This window comes from Marmota monax, unplaced genomic scaffold (assembly GCF_021218885.2).
Source record: "Marmota monax isolate L192 unplaced genomic scaffold, Marmota_monax_Labrador192_F-V1.1 WCK01_AAM20220418_F8-fsc00153, whole genome shotgun sequence".
NCBI lineage: Eukaryota > Metazoa > Chordata > Mammalia > Rodentia > Sciuridae > Marmota > Marmota monax.
The window spans coordinates 3893912-3917899 of NW_026692146.1; the positions used below are offsets into that span (position 1 = coordinate 3893912).

The following is a 23988-nucleotide window of genomic DNA, read 5'->3' on the forward strand; positions in this document are numbered from 1 at the left end:
TTACAGTCATAATTGCACTTAGGGTTTTTTTTTTTTTCCCCTTAAATTCCTTTTGTGATGCTGGGGATCAAATCCAAGGCCCTGCACATGCTAGGCAAACACACACTCATCACTGAGCTATACTCCTAGTCCTGCAGTTTTTGATACCATTTATGAATAATAGATTTTCAGATACCAAATTGTCTTTCCAAATCAAGTATAGTATTATTAGCAGATAGTCCCTCAGATGCTAGAAGCATAGATGGACAATAAGTACAAATTATATATCTACCTCCTCTGTTGCATCCTTTCTTCTTCTGGGACTCTGAAGGAGTAACGTCGTTTGTTGTTGATATTTCTAACCATTTGTTTCCGACTATTATCTGATGTTTCAGGAACCACCAGCTCATCCCCTTCTGTTTTTTAAAAAATGGTGCTGTTTAAATTACTAAATTGCTTTTTTAGCCATTAATCTCCATGGTAGCACAATTATACAGGTGGTAATTCTGAATTTTAAAAGTCATGCATTGATAATCATAGTAAATAAGCAATAATAGAGTGTTTGTGTGGTACTGGGAATTGAACCCAGGAGTACTCTGTTACTGAGCTAGATCCCCAGCCCTTTAAATATATATATATATATATATTTTTTTTTTAATTTTGAGACAGAGAGTTGCTAAGTTAAGTTGCCCAGGCTGGCTTTGAACTTAGGATCTTCCTGCTTCAGTTTCTAAGTTGCTGGGATTATACGCATGGACCACCACACCTGGCAGCAATAATTTTCAATAGGACATGTAAAAATATATATGCTTATATTTATGTAGTATTATGTAAATATTATTTTCATATATTAATAACAAAATTTCATATATTATACAAAAATAAAATGTGGGGATGTAGCTTAGAGGTAGAACACTCCTAGGTTCAATCCCTAGTGCCATAAAATATATATATATATATATATATATATATATATATATGTATATATATATATATACATATAAAAATTAAACATAACTAGCAAAATACATTTTACATTTTCACTTCTATTTCATTATAAACATGACACAATTTTGCTAGAAGAAAACTGTAATTGCCTTGATGTCCTGTCCCTTTGACGAGCCAATTCACCCCAATATTTCTATACTATTTTCTCTCATACCTACCTATCAGTGGGTTTAGTAGCTTAGGATATTAAAAAGTTGCTATTATGGGGGTTTTGTGGTATTTATTTTAATTTGTGTGCAGTGATGGAGATAGAACCCATGGTAGGCAAGAGTTATACCACTAAGCTATAGTCCCAGCCCCCAAAAGATGCTATTATTAATGTGTAATCAGGCATAAATAGCAAGCTATTTATGTAAATAATTAAAATTATTTTTACATAATAAAAATTTCTTGTGAGATGTGGAATAAGGAAAGGTCTGTGTTCCCCATTATCCTCCTTTTGAAGGATCTGTCACTATTCTAATCTTCTGATCTTCTTATCTTGAAGGTGGATACTATATAATTGTATACTCCTAGCAACCAGGTGACCATCTTGTCCCATTTCAATTTTAACATCTGGAAGGAAACAATTGTAAACTGGGAACTCTAAAAACCTGCTGGGCTTTGTGTCTTTGTGTCTTTTGTAAAAAGACAACAGTTATCCATATAACATGGCAGGCAGGGTATGCCATTATCTAAATAAGATAAGGAAAAAGGAAAAAAGCCAATCTTTACAAGTTTTTGACACTGTAAAGCTGAAGCAAGAAGAAAAAGGCTGAAAGAAGGCAAATGGGCCTATAAGACAAGCCAAAATAGAAAATTACCACAAAAGCAACACATTCCTTGTGGTATAATAATGTTGCTTAATCAGATCATTTTCTCAACAACAAATATTAAAAGGATAGACTTTAATGTAGATGAGAATGTGGGACATCATTCTAGAATATGAGAATTATGAGGATAAAGCAGGAATTTTGAGTTATGGTGGTGACAAGAGACGTGGGGCAGCCAGAAGGCAAAGGAGCATTTGTCCCTTCTGCAGGAGGGAAAAGCAAGAGAGAGAAAAAGAAGGAACCTCTTGGAAATGGGATTTCCCTCCTTTCTCAAATAATAAGATATTGAAACCTGTCAGGTCTCCTTTCTCAAGAGTTCTACCTCCATTCCTAGCCTGAAGCAGAAAGATGAAAGCATGGGAAGAGACATGTGGAATAGGTTTTGTCCTACAGATACAACATGGATATAAGGAAATTTAATGACCAGCATTAAATACGGTGAGAACAGAGTGGATCCAATTTTATACAAATATGTGAAGCTCCTCTAAGAAACAGAACACAAAATTAAGTATAGGGTCTTGGAAACCTGAAACTTAAGTTTCATTAGCTTCATGATTGAGAATCATGCCTAAAATTTGAATGTCCTTTATCAAATCATACCATAAAGGTATACCATTTTAACACAGACAGCTATTAACAAAGCACTGAACCACAAACCAAACAATTATTTCATTACTTAAAATCAAAACAAACAAAAACAATAAACATAAGCTTTTGATGGATTTCTATTACAGTAGAACATAAAAAACTATTGAGGGAATATGAGGGGCAAAAAGCATTAAGAAGATAATCTCATGACCTTCAGATAACAGGTACAAACATTTTAACATTTCCTTGAGGCCAATGTTTTTACTTATATTTAGGTAAATTCAAATATTACTTTAAATACACAATATATCATTAAGTGCCTCTTCATTAAATAGTTCTACCACAAAAGAGCAGAGATTTATGAATACCTGTGTTAGGAAAATATTTGTTGCTGACATAAGAATGATTTTATTATATAGAAAAAAGCACACTATTTGTTAAAAGTGAGATTTTAACTGTCTGGCCTCACATTAATGGCAAACAACATTTAATTCTACATGTATAGACTATGGCATTTTACATATGGTCTATTAATCACAGGTTTGACAATCTTAGCTTACTACTTGGTCACTGACCAAATGCTGTTCTCTTGTTTATAACCCCCAGGGTTCCTGCTCCCTCTTCTGATTCTAGGCACTTTTATGACTTTCCTCTTTTCTCTGCTTCTAAGTTGTCATCAGTACTTTAGAAGTACTAAGCCCTTTGCATTGGCAAAAGATGGGTTCCTGAAGTCCGCAGATGGAATTCTGAATGAATGTCCTTAATTTTAATGCCACAAATTTTGTTTAAGTTCTATGGTATTTTAAGTACAGAAGTATATTCAGCTACACTTTCTCTGCTTACCTAGGTATACCCCAGAAAAATAACAAGGCATGTCAGAATGAAATACTTTGTTAAATCAACTATGACAGTTTAAATAGAATCACTTTTGCCCAATAATCTGTCTTGGATATATTAACAGTATGTGGCCAAGATCACACACTCTAGAGGAAGATATATAAGATTTTAAATCTGTACTCTAGCACTCATTATTCATATGACATTGGGCAGTCAGAAGAAAAATAATATTTCCATTGAAGCTATTACTATTAATGTTCTGTTTTCTTACCTGCCATCTTATTTTTGAAATATATCAATCTAACTGTCTCCAATCCTAAAAGATTTAAAGATCCTTCACTGTTTAAAGGTCGAACCTAAAATAATAAAAAATAAAATAAGTACTTCAACAAAACTTTTATAAATTAAATCATAAAACTTTTGGCCTGTACATAAAGCATATATTATTAAGATCTTTTATTTATATACTTCAAAATACAGTCCTTTCAGAAAAAACCCAAAATGCTAATAATTCTGATTGTGAAGGCATTATATCTGATTTGGACAAACAAACTTATAATGATAACATTTTAAAGAAAGAATATCCTGGACAAATAAATAAAATTAAGTAGAAATACATTTAAACCTTAAGTTTGACCTTTTAAAGCTATCAGTGACCAAATAATTACATTAAGAAGATATCAATAGTTGCTTTATGAGCTCTTATCATCAAATACTTGATCTACATATAATAAAGATAAAAGTACAGATGACTGGGAAAAGGAAGAATTGTTAATAAATGATAATGGAGCAACACATTACATAAAACCAATAAAACAGAATCCCTATTTCATACTACAAGCAAAAAAAAATCAATTACAAATGGATTAAAGATAGACATATAATAAGCAACATTTCAAAACATTTGGAGGGAAACAAAGGTTACATCTTTATGACCTTAAGCTAGGAAAAGTTTCTTAAAGAGAAAAAAAAAAACAAACCTAAAGAACAGGAAAGTACATTTAACTACAGTAAAATTAGTAAACAATAACTTCTGTTCTGAAAAATAAACCCATAAGTCACAAATGAACAAGATTTACCATGCATTACTGAAACAGGACATATTACATAAAGAAGTAGAATAAATCAACAAGATGGCAAAAATGAGCAAAAAACATGACCAGGCATTTCACAGAAAAGGAAATACGAATGATGAATAGATATAGAAAAGACTCCCAACCACACAGTTAACTGGGGCATGCAAATTAATACTGCAATATGATACCATTTTATGAAACCATTTATGAAACTATGAATGCTGACAACAACAGGTATTAGAGAAGATGTGGGTAAGAATCTCATCAATTCCATTCCTAGATATATGACTTAAACTCTTGCACATCTACCCCAGATAATATGCAGCAACATTCACAAGAGCAAAAGCTAGAAAATAATTAAAATGTCTGTTAATCAGAGAATGAATAAATAGCAAGTAGGCTATTTTACACAATGAATTTACACAATGAATTACACAGTAGAGGTAGCAACAGGTATAGATCTTTGAAGCCCAGTAAATGAGTTAAACAAAGGTAAAAAGTGACAATATATCACAATATTTTAATAGATCTCAAAACCAAGCAAAACTAAATAATATGTTGTTTAGGAATATTTAAATGTGCAAAAATCTGTATTTTCAGGAAAGCATAGGGACAATAAGCATGACATTCAGGATACTGACTTTCTGAGGGAAGGGCTGAGGTATCAAAAAGGGAGGTGGGTTCACAAGTGATCAGCTTATTAATATGCTTCATAAAGATAACATATATATTGCAAATTACATGGCAAAAAAACCCCAGAAAACTTAGTAGAGTCAGTCAAAATTTATAAAATAGAGGACCACGTTTTAGTTGCTTTATATAATGTGGCAATACTTACAAGAGTTGTTTTTCACTATTGATGTGGTTTAAAATTGGACACATTATAAAATATGATCTTGGCTACTTTGTTTCACCTAGTCCTATCATTTTACCAATGATGTACATTCTAAATATACTATATACGTCTATATGAAAATAGTACTTTTCTTTTTTAAAATTTGTTTTAATTAGTTACACATGACAGTACAATGACCTTGACATATCATACATTTGAATTAGATGGGGTATAATTTCTCATTTTTCTGAGTGTACAGGTTACAGAATCATATTGGTCATGCAGTCACATATATATACATAGTAATAATAATGTCTGTTTCATTCTACTATCCTTCCTATCCCCCAACCCCTCCCCTCCCCTCCCATCACTTCTCTCTACCTAATCTAAGGTAACGCTATTCTTTTTTTTTTCTCACATCTTCATACATATATTTTGTATAACGATGAGGGTCTCCTTCCATAATCCATGCAATTCCCCTTCTCCCTCCCTTTCCCTCCCACCTCTCTTCCCTATCTAGAGGTAATCTTATTTTTGCAAAACAGTAGTTCCATACTTGTAAAATTTTTGTTATGGAAACAATAGAGGAATATTAAGGGAAAATATTATGTTTTATTAGTAATATGGAACACTTCTATTTCTAAATCAATCATGACTCAACTAAACAATTTCAGTTCCAAGTTGAATAACTTCCCTATTCATGAAATCTGTCTTTGCAGGATTAAACATTGCATACCATTATGTGAAAAAGTTATGATTAATAATAATCACATACTCTCCTGAAGCTCTTTAATCTCAAAATAGATGATAATATTGACATTTTAGGTTGTATGATATATTCTAGTTGCTCGTCAAGTTCACAATCAGAGAAACTAAATGTAATATGAATAGTATGGAGTTTAGCTACCTATCAAAAATTAGCCAGCTCAGCTCATATTTTAATGCCAAATTACCTTTTTGAGAGGAAGAGTCTGAATCCATTCCATGGAATTCACATCGAAGATATCAACTGCATTTTCACTATACACTGAGAGATATGGTGCATTGTAACCTGGGAAAAGGAAAGGAAGGGACAACCTACTGATTATTTTAAACTATTAAGCCCAAATAATTTTGAAAGTTCTGTCTTAAATAACTGTAGAGTAGAATCCCACCAAAAGCCTATTGTTATCATATAAGAACCACATTAAAATATTTTTGAAATAAAGAGAACATAAATTATTTATTTATTACAGAAGAATTCTATTAACATCTAGCTAATAAAGCAATTTCATTACATGTTAAAAGTGTCTGACTCTTAAAGTAGTTAAATTATTAACAGTGAAACAAACTTACAAAGTAGAGAAATCTTCAGGTAAGTGTTCTACCCCCAAATATGAATGTATGATAAATTACCAGAGCACAATTACATGAATAGTTTAGATATTCAATAAATATTTCTTGGAAGAATATTAATAAATGGCAATATGAGCAAAGAAAGAGTAAATGAGTGTGTAAACTAAGGTTATGAACTGCATTATTGACAAAGTTATAAATAAAAGTCAGATAGTCCAACTTTTACTTCATGTTAGGATATTTTGGACTATGGAACTCAGTTACAAACAGTATTCATTCTATATATTAAGCTATAAATGAGAGCATATATGTCAGAAAAAAAAATAAAACATTAAAAGTAGTTGAATCTGACATCCAGGAGAAATAAGACTTTAAAAATAGTTAAATCTGATGTACAGTCCCTGGCACACTCCCCACCCCTTGGGCCACAAATTAAATCTAAGTGGGTAGAATTATAGGTTATTTTTTGTTTGTTTTTTTAATCTAGGTTTCCTAATTTTTCTGTAATAAGACTTAATAGTCCTTTTAATTTTTTTTTTTTTTTTAACAGAACCTTTAGAACTGACAGGACTCATTCCCACCATTCCTTCTTATTCCTGTCTTAACATTACAATGGGAGAGATTTCACTCCTCCTGTTCTGAGTAGTCTTCCACCTGTGTTCTGAATTTATCCTCATTTGCCTTCTTGGGGATCTGACTGTTTTCTGTATTTCCCAGATTGTCAACTTCTCCAAGTGGTTCCCTAATGGTTTCTTCCTTTCAGCATTCAAACATGCTCAAGAATCTTCCATTGCAAACAAAAGAATTTGGGTTAGATATTCCTATTACAAGCTTCTATTGAACTCTCACTTCAGGTATTATAGCATACATTTCTACTGAAACTCCTAGTTGTGACATGAATATTTTCTACTGCACTCTATACTCTGAGAAGGTAGACTACTTCACTATTTCATACAGTGACATGGCATGTATTCAGTAATAAATAAATTATTACGTAGCAATAAAACTATACAATAATTTATTTTTAATATTTCTTGAAAATGAAATAGGCAACTTTAAATATCTGCCCATCTAGATAAACATATAAAACTGAATAACACTTCTTAGAGAACTACATTTTTCTTTTCCTACTAAATAATTCACTTAGTAATTACTTCTCAAGAATAAGTGCTACTTATACTTATGAGCACTGTATTTTGGAGAACAATGAAAAGAGCTACTTGAGTTATTTAAAAATGAGTAACACAAGATAAAAAAATTCCATTTCAGTAAAATATTCCATAGAAAAATTAGTTTTCATTATGTGCATGTTAATATTGACTCTATTTGCTTAGGCCTAACTACATATGGTTACTTTACATAAACAACATAATTAATACTAAGGAAAACTTTCAGAATCATTCTAAAAAATATAACCTGTTATTAACAATGACAATGTTTAATTGAAGTAGAAGGAAAAAGAAAAGGAAGGAGACAGGAAGATAAAGACAGCCATAAGAAAGAGAATCTTACAACAAGAGGAAGGATTTGCTGGCCACATCAATTCCTGTTGTCTAGATCTTCGGCCCTGGCAGTCAGTGTATATCCCAATGCTGTTAAAACACAGCAGGTATTCTTTACTGGAGATCTCAACTGCGCAGATAGCATCCATTGGTTGATGTGCAATAAATGATAGTGTGTGGTCATTTGAATGGAGCATACTGTATGGATTTCCTTCTCCATTCAAGGGGTATTTTAGAAATCCTGACTGGAATCCCACACAGAGCTGTTCGCTGAAGATTGCCATCCACTGGACATTATATGGGACTTGAATTTCTTTAAATTTTCTGTGACGGGTCTTGCTCTGAAATAGTTCATAACAGAGAACCTGCCTTTTCATAGCCACACACAGGCATGTAAGAGCTCCATGGCGCATCTTTCCAGAAGTTATAGTTTGACACCCTTTAGTTTCTGCCAACTTGTAAAAATCTGTCTCTCGCCCGTCCAAAGCTGACATAGGAAAAAGTCGTACGTGACGATTTCGTCCTGAGATCACAGCAACAAGCTGATCATTTGGAATAAGTTCAATCTGATGAATCTTCTTATTGTCACCAACTCTGATAATTTCTACATGCAGAAATAACAAATCAAATGCAAAATAGTTTTATAAGTCATCCAAATTATACTCAGAAGTATATAAGTCATCTTTATTTAAAGATGGAGAGGTACACATAGAATAAGAGATCAGAAATTACAGAGAAAAAGAAAGATATTAAAACCCATTGTAAAATCATTTAACTTTCCTATATTAAATTTGGCACAGATCTCTGACAGTCAAGGCAGAGTTCTTAATTGAAAGCATGCCAGTTTTTAAGAAAACTTTTTTTAAATATTTTTTTTTAAGTTTTTTTTTCAGATGGACACAATATCTTTATTTTGTTTTTATGTGGTGCTAAGAATCGAACCCAGTGCCTCATGCATGCTAGGCGAGCACGCTACCACTTGACCCACATCCCCAGCCCAAGAAAACTTTTTTTATTGGTACTAAACTGTAGGGAATTTCACCGTGAGGTTGCTATTTTTAAAAACTGGGTAACCGCATAACTACTAGTTACTCTGAAAGTGTTTCTATGGTATCAAACCAATGACATTTAAATGAATTAATTTGTCATGATAAAACTTGATATAAAATTAGAACTTAGAATATTATATTTATAAATATCAAATTAAATTGTTTTCTATTTCACCCAGCATTTAATTTTTCTGTAGGAAAAAAACTGTTGGTCAGGCATGGTGGTGCATGCTTGTAATCCCATTGTCTTGGGAGGCTGAGGCAGAGGATCATAAGTTCAAGCCAGCCTCAGCAATTTAGTAAGATCCTATCTCAAAAATAAACAAACCAAAAATGTTGGAGTAAAGCACTCCTGGGTTCAACACACAGTAACCACCTCTTTCTCACCCTGCAAAAAGAATGAATAAACCTGTTGTATTACAGTGGGGGTGGGAGGACTTCCAATAAGCATATTTTAATAGTTGTTATAATTTATATTACCTTCTAATAAGACTAATTATGATAATATACTAATTTTAGGAAAACTCAAAAAATTTTCCATGTGCCACCTTTGAAGTACAATATGAGTTCATATAGCAGAACTGCTAAATAAGATGACATAAGAAAGATAATATACACTTGCTTAGGAGAATTATAAAAATTAAAAAATAATCTTTTGATTTTAGAATATATCAAATTGTGCCTGGAAAATTTCATTTATAGAATATGTAAGAGCAAATCCTACTCTTTTTAGAATTTAGACTTGAGCAAAATTTTTCTAACATATGATTTAAAGTTACTCTAAAATGATTAGGTTTTCTCTTACCATCTTTGGTGACATGAACAACAAATAACCCTTCTTCATTTCCTAAAGCTATTCTTTCGTGATCTGTGTAAAACACAAATATGAGACAATTTTATTAGCTAAAAGCCATATAAAGCTAATACAATAAAACAGAAATAAGAAAATGAGGTGCAAAAATGAAAATAAGTAAATAATCATAATACAGTAACAATTTACACTATGAAATTTTCTTTCAGATTACCAGTGATAAATTTATCATGTGTTTTAAAATAGAAAAATCACTAAAAAATATCCCATGTCAATACCTACAAAAATAAGTAATTGTTTATTCAATAAATTATGAAAAACAATTAAAAACCTACTTTGTTAGTACCCTAGGTCCAGTTCAATATATTGTTTTTGGAGGAAAAGATTGTGTCAGGTATTTTAACACAAGTATTGAACCCTAAGTAACAAAAGATATGGATATGTATGTAAGAATGTAGCAAAACTTTAAATCTCCAGATTCAGAAGCTTCTGTTTACTGAGGGCTTTTTAATGCAGAGTACTATGTGTTTATATACCATGATTTTAAAATTTCTCAATAACATTAGCAAGGTAATTAGTATCTTATGCATTACATGTGAAAATTATGCTTTAAGAAATTAATTTATTCTAGTTCACATAAGTAGAAAATGGATTATTAAGTTAGTCTTTAGTAATATCACTTTTTCAGAAGGGAATGTATTTAGTGTAACTGCTTAAAAATAAAAATCTAATAGGTCTCATTCACTTAATAAACATTTATTGAACATCTATGATATAATTCATGTTATGCTGGACAGTGGGGATTCCTAGATGAAAGCCAGTCCCCAGCTCACAAGGTAGATCAGTAAACAATTATAATAATATGATAAATGTTATAAATTCATACCTATGATTGCAGCTGCCTGGGTTGTTTTAATGAGGGGTAGAGTGCTATCATAAGCCTCTTTGGGAACATAGACTGAGCGGTCTCTGAATTTGTTTTTCTTCAGTATCTTGTGCAATTCACTCAGCACTCCCACCCACTTACTCTTCTCATTCTCACTATCTGCTAGCATCAGGATTGAACACTTGTTATTGGATGCTGACAGCTGGGAAGCTGTGACCTAGAAGAATTTAATCAATATTCATTATATTAGAAAACAGATACCCTTTATGCTAGTTTCATAAGTAGGCTAGTTTTGTGAGGAGACTAGTTTGCTTAGCACTCACCAACAAAATGAGAATTCATTAAATGATCCCTTTAATAGAATTTAGCAATACTTAATCGGAATAACTAGTTCTAGCACTAGGATTATTGCCAAGGCAAAGGTAGGAGACACCAATCAAAATCATAAAATTTCCTAGCATTCCTGACTTTTCATCTTCCTTGCTATAAAGGTGCCAGAACATTATAATAAAAAATGTGTTACATATACTCATATAACAACTGACATTTAAGAGTAATTACTGAGTAGATTTAAACACAAGTATTAACAAATTGAACCTCTTAACATTTTCATGAGATAGAAATTGTTATTATAACTTCATTTTACATATGATAAAGCCATGATAAAGAGATTAAATAATTTCTACAAGGGCAAACAGCTAGAGGTCTGGGATCCTGTGTGAATGCTCTTAAGCGCTATACCATACTGTTTTGAAAAGTCAGGAATGCTAGGAAATATTTATGTTCTGTTACTTTATAAAAATAACTCACATTATTATTAAAGAAGATGAGAGCACCAGAAAGGGTTTAAATGGAAGTTCATCCTTCTACAAATCATGATCAGAACAGTTTTGAATTTTATACATACAGATTTCTTCTTAAAGTAATTTAAGCATCAATGACAATAAAAAGCACACTGCAAATTGATGATTGATAAGCAGGCTCTATAGGCTCTCTTGGTGGCCAGAGGGAGAATGAAATAGTTACCAGTGTAGGAACCAAGAAATCAGACAAGGTTATTGTCTTTGACCTTCCTGGGACATAAAATTCATAGACAAATAGTATGCAGACAGGCATAACAGGGCAGCTTTAAAAAATATCTATTGTCTTAATTCACCATTTTAAGATCACATTTTGGTATACAGCCTTGAAAGATGGCTATCAACAATTCCCTACTATAGAATTCCATTCTTCTATTATTATTAACAAGTCAAATCCATTTCCTTTCCCCTCAAATCTGGGATGACCTCATAACTTCCTTTGATCAATGGAATGCAGAAGGGTTATTATGCCTGTTTGGGGTCTAGTCCTTATAAGGCCCAGCTGCTTCTTTTGGTCTCTTGGAAGCCAGCCATTGTGAGTTCAGTTAGACTATCAAATTGTTAAGAGACCATACAGAAAGTCAATGAAGAGAACTAGCACCAAGGCCACAGACATAAGGACAAGGTCATTTTGGGTATTCTAAGCTCCAAAAGAGCTGAATGCAGTCCCATGAGTAATCTTAACTAACACCATGAGAACTGTACAGCTGACTCACAGAATGATGAAAATAATAAAATGTTGTTGGTTTAAGTTTCTAAGATGTGGGACCATTGTTACAAGGTAATAGGAAATAAGCATGATTTTAAAATGAGATATTTAAAGAGAGAAACTTCTTTAAAAAAAAAAAATTGAGAAACCTCACACTTATTTAATTTTCCAAGAAGGAATCTTTATTTGAAAACTGAATTTGGACTAAAAAATATTACCTGTTAGGGAACATATTTTAGAAGCCATGTATTTATATTTTCTATAGATCTTTCCTTAGTTAAACTTAGCATAAATGCAAGTATCAGATGATATTGAACATAGAAATATTAGATTTGGCTTATGATTTACATAAAGAGGAAAAACATATTCATTAAAGACAAATAATTCAGTGATCAAACTGTAGAACACACTTACTCTAAATATACAGGGTATATCTTTTCGACTTGCATGAATAACATCAGAGGCCAAGACTGAACTCACAGAAAATTCTTCATCTCTGAAAGAAAAGTGAAACATTAGAAGTTAGTATAAGTGGCTATATATGTGGAGTTTTGATTATGTAACCAAATATATACGAAGCAATCCTCAAAGCTTAACTGCACAAAACACCTAAATTGAAACTTTAAAAAATTTGATTTTTCCCCATTGTAACCAACAGTACCCAAAGTAATTTATCAAGAGTAACTTAACAGGGCTGGGGATATAGCTCAGCTGGTAGAATGCTTGCCTCGAATGCACAAGGCCCTGGGTCCAATCCCCAGCACAACACACACACACACACACACACACAGAGTAACTTAACAGAGGCACATTATACAAGAGCTACAAATGTTTTCTGGCTAATCCAAAGACACAAGGCCAGTAAGCATACATAGAGAACTAGGATTTGAACCATGCTAGGTCTTTAGAGCCTTTAAGAGAATCCTTTTTCTCCAAAATAAATCTCAAGTTTGTTCAACTTAGATCATCTGACATTTTATTTTTCTATCAACATATGAAAGAAGATTTTCCTCCACAGAAAGTTTTTCCTTAATTTTGTTATTTGTACCATCATTCCCTTAGTCTTAAACCCTTCACATTTTAATCTTATCTTTGATTCCCTCCCCCCCAACTGTGTTTCTTTTTTTAAAAATTGGGGCATCTTATTCAAAATAGTGAAATGTTTTTTTTTTTTTTTTTTTTTTTTAAGAGACAGGGTCTCAAATATATTACCCAAGATGACCTTGAACTCCTCCTAGATATAAGCAATTTTCCTGCTTTAGCTTCTCAAGTGGCTAGGACTATAGGAATGGGCCATCACACCTGGCCTTCTCTATCTTTCTAGTCAGTCCCTTAGCAAGTTCTGCCAGATTTTTCCTACTGATATTTCTTGCATGAATTCCTTCATATTCCAAATGTGAGGTAAAAGATAACGTGTTTGAGATGCAGGGGTAAAATGCCAGTGTAAAGCACAGCTAGGAAATGCAGGTTTTGAGCAATGAATGGCTATTTCTGATATATGTTTGGAGATATATGTTTGGGACCCAAAAAGGCAGAAATGATGGCAGAAGCTATGGGAGTAAATAAGGTCCCTCAGGAACACGAGGGCACTCAACAGGGCAAGGGGAAGAATCTGGAAAATCAAACCAAAATCATTAAAGATCTGGCTTACTTAAATGTTTCCTGATTCATTGTTTTCCAATAGGTTGTCTGATATATCACTTGATAATCCTCACACTGAATCATACTACATACCTCTAGGTGATGATATAAACATTATACTTTAGGACTTTCTTCACTCCCCTCCCCTCCTGGCTTTAAATAGGTCTTTGGGACCCAAACACCGTTTGCTTTTACTTGGCTCAATTTTTTTTCCTTCCAGCTGTGTTGGGGATAGAACTCAGGACATCATACATACTGGCAAGCATTCTACTACTGAGTCACGTCCCCAGCCCTTATCTGGCTCCAAACCCTACATACTCAGCACTCATACCAAACTCTCCCAGAACTGCATCTTACTTCCTACTTTTAATATTCTAATTTACTAATATTACTACAGCAATATTAGTAAATTAGAATATTAACACGAAATTAGATTATTTAGTAAAAACATGACAATACTAGAGTTCTGTTTATACAAGTTATATGATATGGGAATCCACTTGCTTTTAAAGGGAAAAAAGACACAATGTTTGATAAAAACTCATTTTAATGACTATAGCAAGAAGAAAAATAAAAACTTTGTAATTCCTATGCTGCAGAGATACAAATCTTTTCACCCCTGAAGGCTTACCTCATGTCAATTACTTGACTAATGACAACACTGGGCTGAGATGCTTTTCCTTCGGCAATATCGTACAGAAAAAGTTTGAAGTCACAAACCACAGCAAGTGCTCTCTGCCATCCTTTCTTCACTCCAGCTGGCTTAGGGATCTTTCAGAAAGGAAAACAAACAAACACATCAAATGAAAGTGGCAATCAAAGCCTTTTAAATTACATATGAAACTGTAAGGTGAAAACCTAACGAGAATGTACAAAAGTCTGTCACTTTGGTAAAGTAAATGGGACACATATCATTAATAACATTAAGAGAAAAAGTGAGAACATATTCTTCAAATACTATCATCTTTTAATGAAAGACTATTAAAAAGAATCATTTTAACTTTTGCTGGTAATTCATTAAAATGACATTCATGGTTTCTTTCTTTCTTTTCTTCTCCTAAAAAAGCAAAGCGTCAAAATTGGTAGTAAGATAAAATTCAGCTTACAATGTTGTGGGAAGCCGTTCTTGCACGTGATTGAGCTACCTCCCTGGCTGGGTGTGAGGCGTTCAGACCAGCTGTGTCAGAGCTTTTCCCCACCCTTTCCAGGTGCGAGGGCTTGTCCGTGTGGGGTTGTGACTGACCACTGACCTAAAAACCAATCACTGACCCTGACCTTGGAATGCTGTCCCCCTCGACCTTCACTGGATGGAATTTTCCCCTGAATTTTTTTGTTCTCCAATAAAAGCTCCCTCTCTGGCATGCCTCTTTCTCTTTTGCTGGTCTCTTGTGTAAACCTTGCTACTGCCAGGTGGCTAGAGGCAGGAGCTGGGAGGGGCCGTCTCTGAGCTGGGCAAGAGAAAAGGTAAACTGAGTGTTATGTGTCTTTAATTTGAACTCACTAGTTAACTTCTATGTTTCGAACCTCTAGTATGAAGCTAGCGGCGGCAGAACAATGTAAATACTACTCAAATCAAGTAAGATTATTATTTGATAATATCTTGTAATTCATAACCATACAGTACCTCTTTGGCAAGACCAAAGGCCAAAGACTCCTTTATGGTGATTTCAACCTCTCTTCATTATAAAATAGGGATAATATAGAAAAGTTTGTGACATTTTAGAATTTATTTCCAAGAAAAGACTAGGTTTTCATTTTCAAATTGTTCTGCTGGACTGGATGACATAAAATTATTAGATGAATTTTGTTCATTTCATTTTTTTGTCAAATGTTATGTTCATAAATGACTTGATTTTATTTAAACTCATTCATAATCTTAAAACATGCATCTAAATCTGAACTAAGGATACTTACCCTGACATGACCTTCATATGCTGTTCCTATTCCTTTCTGTGGATCAATACCCAGGGGACCTTTTGTCTGCTCAGGGGGAACTGGACAAGCGGTTGGAGCCTTATTTACACAAGTTATATGACATGAGAATCCACACACTTTTGAAAGGAAAAAAAGACAATGTATGTTAAAAATTCATTTTAATGACTACAACAATTACAATTCACAGTGCACTAACTGTATGCAAGGTGTTCTGTTAAATAAATGCTTACTTTTTATTTTAAACACCATTTCAAATGATGTCTTATCATTTGAAAAGCTACTCATCTGCTTACCAATAAGGATTTTAATGAGAAATAGTAAATATTTTTATCATTGGTAATCCTATTATTCTCTGTTAACATTAGTGGTCAAAGGGGGAAGCAACAGATAAGAAAAATATTTAACCCTGTGCACAAAATGATTGGTTAAACTTATAATTGCTAAAAATTTGGTTTCTGGAACTATTTCTATTTCTTCGTCTTACTGCAACTTGGTATCTGTTCTGAAATGTATCTTGCAGGAGTCATTAATGGACATTAAGCTACTTGACATCTCTGCTACATGTGGCAAGTTTTACCAATCTTCTTAAAAATAGAATTTTTCAATGAATTTAAAAAAGGTATAAGCTAATGGTAAATTTTTGGAGTTACTAATATCCCATATACTTACACTACCACTAGATAATAACTGTTAATTTTACTGAGCATCTTAAATCTTTCTATGACAATATAAAAGGGGTATAGTTTTTAATCCCTATGTAACCTATGCCCTGAGTCACAGAGCTTGGAAGTGGCAGTGGTAGAATTTCAAACTCATACAGTTTTGCTCAGATCCTGCATACCTTACCACTAACAGTATTGCCATGATTCCTCTATTTGATACTTACACAGTGAACTGGAGATTCTAAGACAAGATTATAAATAAAAATGAACTCATACTTTTCAATGAGACTTGGTTGGGTAAAAATTACAGGTAAAATTAAAAAAAAAAAAACAAGTTTTTTGGCAAGGGGTATAGACTACGATTATAATTCCTACTCCTAAGGTGGTTCCTGGAGAAAACTAGGGAAAGAATAAGAGAGGAACTAAAGGATATCACCGTGAGAATACTTAAACTTGAGAGAAATGGATTATATATCACTGATGGACATTATGAAATGAACAGAAAGGCAGGATGAATTAGCATTGACTTCCAAAAACTACAAACTTCTCAATTTGTTCCCCCAAACCCCATGTATTGGAGACTGAACCCAGGGCACTCTACCACTGATCTAAATCCTGAGCCTTTTAAAAAATATATTTCGAGAGATGGGTCTGGCAAAGAAGTTGGTGATCCTCTGGTTCAGCTTCCCAAGTAGTTGGGATTAGAGGCATGCACCACTGTGCCAGGCTATCATTTGCTTTTAAGTAGAATATAAGTATTTATAATTCATTTTGCTAATAAGGAAAAAATCTCATTTCCCAAGGGCAGCTGAAACAACAAAATAAGTATCTATAAACTAGATTTAATTTTAATCAACAAGGAAGAAATAAAAATGATAGTAACCATTAGAGACTATAACACATTACCACAACATTTACAAAAGCTTGTTAGACAAAGGCTTGGGATAGTCTAATGCACTTTCATGGCTTTATAAGGTAGACCTCAAGGAGTTGAGGAAAAAAAAGGCACAATTTCATGGCACAAGACTCCAGAAGTAAGAGAGACTGGGAAGAGTCCCCAAATTCCTACTATTTATTTATTTTTGGCTGTTACTTCAAATATGTCTGAAAGAATTAATTAGAGTCCCCAAATTCCTACTATGGAATTACAAGTAATTCTGATGCATAAAAAAAATAACCAGGTAGCTTCCCAGAATTCAGGGAATTCAGCACCTGAAATGGAGAGTGTCTATATTCCATCCAAATTCCCTTTCAAAACTAAAAGCAGAAAAGCTAAGAAACAGAAACTAGTATTAGAATTTGAATTAGCAACTATCTTCTTGTCTTTTTCATAAGATATACCACTAGTACCTATATAAGGTGGTTTTACCTATATAAGGTGGTTTTGTAGTGGCAAGTCTCATCTGATTAAGAATTCACATTTCTGTGCACAGGGAAAAGATAGTGGAATGAGATGGACATCATTACCCTAGGTACATGTATGACTGCACATATGGTGTGATGCTATATCGTGTACAATCATAGAAATGTAAAGTTGTGCTGCAATTGTGTATGAGTCAAAATGTAATCTGCTGTCATATATAACTGAAATAAATACATTTATGAAAAGTTAAAAAAGAATTCATATTTCTAAAAGTTACAAATGATAATATATCCCATTATCATTTAAATCATTTTCATTTTAGAGATCTAGGAAACATAAAGTAGTACTCAAACAAATAGGCTTGGTTTTTCTATTTAAATGACCCCTGATCCTTTCACCCCCATCTCTCAAAACGTGAGCTCCACAAGTGTAGCGCCTTTGTCCTTCTCACTAAGCATTCCAAAAATACATGACAGGTAAACCAATGAATGAGGAGGAAAAACTTCTACTATTAATACTAGGAACAAACTTTCTTTTAAGGCATAGTGGCAAATATTTAATTTCTGAAAATAAACAATGTTAAAATTGAATGAATATATCCAAGGATAACTTCCATGGCTTCTGTCATATAGGTTAATGGTTTGGGGGGCCATTAATTTACCCAAATAATGAAACAAAGATGAATTAAACATATTCAAATATATCTCCCCTAAAAATATTTCTAGGGAACATTTGTCTAATTTCTCTAATATCCAAAAGACTTTAGCAAGTGCTCAGTTATATTATCTATATTCTTGTTATCCAGAGAAAAGCAAATGATTAAATGAAACAAACATTTGTATGTCTTTTAAAGAGAATAAAGTTACTCAATTACAATTTAGGTAGAAATGTTATAACAAAGTGGTGCTCAAACAAGTCAATTTTTCCAATTTTTCTTACCTTCACATGAGCAACCCTGTCTTATCAAACCCACCATCAAAGAGGTACACTGATGACATTTAGTAGGAATAGTGAATGATTTTACAAAAAACTGGTGAGTCTTGCGCTGCAAAACATTGATAAGAAAACATACATTGATTATTTAAAGATTTCTGTAATGTTAGTCACTATGTCCCATAACAATCTACTAGAATGTTTACTAAACAGAAGAATGAATTCTTTCCATTTCTCATAGCATCTTCTCACAGCTTATACTCTTTAAACAATTATATGAGATAATACTAAGTTAGAACAAGCTAAAATAATCTAAGTTAAATGATAATTGCTTTTGAATATCATTTGGAAAGTGTATAAAGCAGACAGTAGCATTTTGGTTTTGCTCATAAGTCTTGGCTTCAGAATTTCTGTAAATTCTTTAAATTATTCTTGGCAGAGTTAAGTAAAATTTTAATAATTTATATACACAAATATAGTTTTAATATGCTTTATACCTTCTTAGAAGAATAAAAAGAATCATGTAAACCTCTTATTTCTACTGTAAATCATGTATTTCATCTTCTGCAAGCAAGAACAAATGAGAGGCTATAAGTATCTGTTTCTTCTCATGGAAAGAGGCAGTATAACTTATACTTGAGCTGATAAAAATACACACCTATTATACCATAGACAGATGTCAGCCTGAAATTTCTTACTGAAAGTCTAGTAAAGATCTCTGTCTTGATTGCAACAAATTTTTTTCTTTTGTGGTACTTAGTATTAAACTTAGGACCTTGCAATGAACTATATCCCCAGCCCTTCTGTCTTGCTTGATGTACACAGTGACAACCCAATATAGACTTTATCTCCTTGGAATATTCTTTTCTTCTCCAAATTATTTCTTAGCATGTTTTAAAAGAATTACAATAATAACTCTTCCTTTACACAACTGTATAAACTCAGGAGCAAATCACTTCAGTCCTCTGTATCTCACTTTCCTTATATATAAAATAGGGTCAATAATAATATCTACTTCATGAGGTGGCTAAATGAGTATAAATATTAAATATTTATAAATATTACTTATAAATGAAGACTTTCAAACAATGACTGACACAACATAGTAAGTACTTAAAAACATTTACTTCTTTATGAAAACAAAATTCACTAATTATTCATGTGTAATTTATACTACTCTTTATAGTCCAATAAATGTCAGTAATGATTAAAGTTATGAAGTACTTAGTTTAGGTTAATATATTAGAAAAATCACAAAGAATATTCAAAACTAAAATTTAAGTAAAAATAAATTCTGGTGACTAGGAACATAGCTCAGTGGTAGAGTACTTGCCTAACATGCACTAGGCAGTGTGCTCCCAAGCACCGCCCCAAAATCCCAAAGCCAAATCAAAAGCTGCTCTCTTCAACTGGGATAGGATTTTTTTACAAGACAAGTTTAAAAAAAGAAACAGTAGATTATCTTTTACATAGAATGATGTAACTACCATTATTAAGGGAATAAAGTGTATAATAAATATAAAACTTTTAGGTAGTTTCTTGGGTATTGTGAAGAATTATCAACAAATTTGTCACAGCCACAGTTATTTATTTATTTATTTTTGGCTGTTACTTCAAATATGTCTGAAAGAATTAATCAATTGCTCAAAGTAACTCCATTCTTTTTCTTCTTTTTTAAAAGACTACCAAGACATCTCCCTCTTCCCCAGAGATCTATTCAGGCTGTCACAAATCTGAGTAAAGTGGTGCTAACAAAAAACAATGTTTTGGCAGAGAAATAACTTTGGGTGACCAACCATCCAACTGGCAGGTGCTGATTAAATTATGGGAGAAGGTGGGTTAGTTTAACTATTAAAGATTAAGGGGTCCATGTTTCACTAATCTCAACTGAGAGTAGTATTAACATACAACTTAATTTAAAAATCATTATTCTGATGTCATCAATCTTTAGGCAATACACAATAGTACTATGGTTTTGTTTTAGGGGAGGGGTGAAGAACAGAAACAGAAAGAAACATGAATTTAATCCTACATTAAATTTAATAGATTATTTGGTTTCTGATCTAAGATCCCTGTTCCCTGCATCCTGGTAAATACTTGATTTCTGATAATTCTTGAAAGGATAGTTAGAAGAGGGGAAAAAATTGGGTATTCAGTTATGGAAAAATGTATTATTCTGGAACTTCTATTTGTTGAATACTGATTTCTTATATTATTTTCTCTTCTAATTTCTATGTGACCTTTTACAATATTTTATTTTTCCTTTTTTTTTTTTTTTGTGGTGGTACTAGGGATTAAATCCAGGGTGGGGTGCTCTACCACTGAGCTACATCCCCAGTCCTTTATATTTTTCATTTTGAGAAAAGGTCTTGCCAAGTTGTCCAGGCTGGGCTTGAAGTTGCAACACTTCTGCCTCAGCCTCCCAAGATGCTGAGATTATAGGTGCGTGCCACTGTGCCTGGATAAAATACTTTCTAAGAGATTTTCTAAAATTTATCTCCTAATTCATTTATTGAATTTTTAAAATGGTTAACATTTTTAATTTTCCAAAGACCTCATGTTCTCTGATCGTTATTTTTGTTTTCTTCTGCTTTCTTCACAGCTTCTTTTTCCTCTAACAAGAAACATACAAAAACATTGTTCTGCTTTTTCTTTTGTTAGAGAATTTACTAAAATGCTTGCTGATTCTTGAGAATCTGAACATTTTTAAGAGACAGAAAAAAAGCTATATAGAAAGGGGTATATGTGTGTGTGTATGTGAGAGAGAGTGTGCATGCACTTATTTGTGTTTGTTTAGAGACGATCTGCCATCTCACGGAGGACCCTCAAATGCCATTATCTATAGATACTTTCTGGGCCTATTTCTTTAGAGAATCTACTGGTATCCTCCAAGGAGAGAGGGGAGAGGGGGTATAACCCCAACTGCCAATATCTTGGGAGATAAGCAAGGGAAAGGCATTTGGAATCTTATCGTTTTGTTTGTAGACTTTTTATTTAAAAGTCTCATTATTTGTGATTTGATATTTTTCTCTTTCACCAAATCCAATGTTGCTGAGTTTGTGTGGTCTCTTTGGTTTAAGTGATCTACAAAATTAACATATGGCAGGGTAGAATAGTTATGTTTTGAGAGCTAGTTTAATGCTTCATGTGGATTTTAAATCATTCTGAAGTAAAAGCTATTTTTCCTTTTCTTTTTTTTGGGGGGGGTGGGGTGGGTGGTGGTAGTGGGAATTGAACCCAGGGATGCTTCACCACTGAGCTATATCCCCAGCCCTTTTGATATTTTATTTTGAGACAGTGTCTCACTAAGTTGCTGAGGCTAGCCTTGAACTGGTGGATCCTACTTGCCTTAGCCTGAGTAGCTGGGATTAAAGGCATGCACCACGAAGACCAGCTTTTTGAACCATTCTGTATTTAACTCTAGACCCTTATTTCACCTCCTGACTCTCAAATTACCTGGTGTCTTATTATTTTGATTATCTGAAACTTGTTTTTTAGTACATTCCTCAGAAAGACTGTGGAACCATTTCTTGAACTCTTACACATTTTTCTGCGGCTTTGTATTTTGGAGGATGCTTTTGTATCCTTCAAATCTTAGGGCAATAGCTCAGTCATAAAAATAAAGACAAAACCACCACAACAAAACAACTTAGCTTCTTAAAACTCTGACTCATAATTTCCTTGGGTATATTAAATATATCATTCCATTGTTTTCCAGCATAGTGAAGCCACTGAAAAAAAATCTGATGATAATCTCATCATCAGATGAGACCAATCTTCTTGCCTGAATATCTAATGCATTTCTTTAAAGACCAATAACAGGGGCTGGGCCTGTAGCTCAGTGGTAAAGTGCCTGCCTAGCATGCATGAGGCCCTGGGTTCAATCCTCAGCACCACATAAAAATAAATAAAGATACTATGTCCATCTATATCTAAAAAAATTTGTTTTTTAAAAAAGACCAGTAACAGTTCACTAGAATATGTTATTTTGGTTGATTTTCTCAGCTATGCTGCACATCCCGGTATTTGAGATGCAAGTCTTCTTTTGTTTGGGGAAATTTTCTTGACTAACTTTTTAGTATTTTCCATTGCTTCATGTTCTTTTTCTGGGACTCCTATTATAAAAAATGCTGGCTCTTCTTTGCCAGTATTTCTATTGCTTTTTCTTAAATTTTTTTAACCTCTTTGCTCATTTCTTCGCTAAATTAAAAAATCCACCTCTTTATCTATTTGTTGCAAGGCATTACCTGCTAGTATATTTGTTCTTGAATTCCTTGTACACTAGCCTATATTCCTGAAATCACATTGTATTTTAAATTGTAGTTTTCTCCTAAATGCTTTATCTTCTTTTTTCAAATTTTCCTTTTTCCAAACAACCTTCGCTTTTAAGGTTTAGAATTCTCATTTTTTAAATTTAAGTTTCTATTATTTGAGAAATAAATTTCTTTTGAAATATTCACTGTAATTCCCCCTTTCTTCTCTTTTTTGGTTCTGGGGTTAAACACAAAATCTTAACACTGATGGATGCTTCCATACCCCACTATCCACTAATTTTCACTGGTTTTGTAGAGACAAACCACCTTTTTGTTGGTTGTAGATGGACAGAATACTTTATTTTATTTATTTTAATATGGTGCTTCTAGGGTTGAACTCAGGGCCTCATACATGCTAGGCAAGCGCTCTGCCACTGAGCCACAACCCCAACCTGAAACAAACACTCTTTGATTGGCAGACTTTTATTTTTTATTAAGATATTTTATACCTTATTCTTTTTAAAATGTAATCATTTTGTGTGAGATTTAACTGTAACTCTTTTCAGTTGATCAGTTTTACCTTTTACTTTCCCTATCCTTTTATGTGGAAATGGTGGGCCAGGATAGTTTTTGTAGCTCCATAGCTCTAGATTTCCTTTTCTGTTATTTTCATAAAATGAAAAAAACATATACATGATATCATACTTTCTAAGATCTTTAATCCCTCTTCTTATCTATTTGGACTCCCACTTTTCTTCCCTGTCCTATTCAATTTTGAATCTACATCCAACTATTTCTCCATAGGACAGGACTTTGATCTGGAAAGGCATTTCTAATTTGTTAGTTTTGAGAACTCCTAACTTTAGCACTGCCAGATCTTCCTCTACTTATATCTCCTTATGCTTACTGTGGAA

The 23988-nt window shown here is 33.0% G+C and overlaps 1 protein-coding gene across 14 annotated transcripts in view; it reads right to left on the minus strand.

Moving 5' to 3' along the window:
- Cdc42bpa (CDC42 binding protein kinase alpha) overlaps positions 1 to 23988 on the minus strand; it is a 297181-nt gene that overhangs the window by 20014 nt on the left and 253179 nt on the right. For all 14 annotated transcript variants that reach the window (XM_046419709.2, XM_058571920.1, XM_058571914.1 and 11 more), the window contains 10 exons: positions 18828 to 18933; positions 15843 to 15979; positions 14560 to 14699; positions 12702 to 12783; positions 10719 to 10935; positions 9827 to 9889; positions 7983 to 8576; positions 6089 to 6186; positions 3496 to 3580; positions 272 to 395 (listed from right to left, as the gene is read on the minus strand). In XM_046419709.2, the coding sequence (XP_046275665.1) occupies positions 272 to 395; positions 3496 to 3580; positions 6089 to 6186; positions 7983 to 8576; positions 9827 to 9889; positions 10719 to 10935; positions 12702 to 12783; positions 14560 to 14699; positions 15843 to 15979; positions 18828 to 18933 (1646 nt within the window). The remainder of the gene's footprint in view (positions 1 to 271; positions 396 to 3495; positions 3581 to 6088; positions 6187 to 7982; positions 8577 to 9826; positions 9890 to 10718; positions 10936 to 12701; positions 12784 to 14559; positions 14700 to 15842; positions 15980 to 18827; positions 18934 to 23988) is intronic.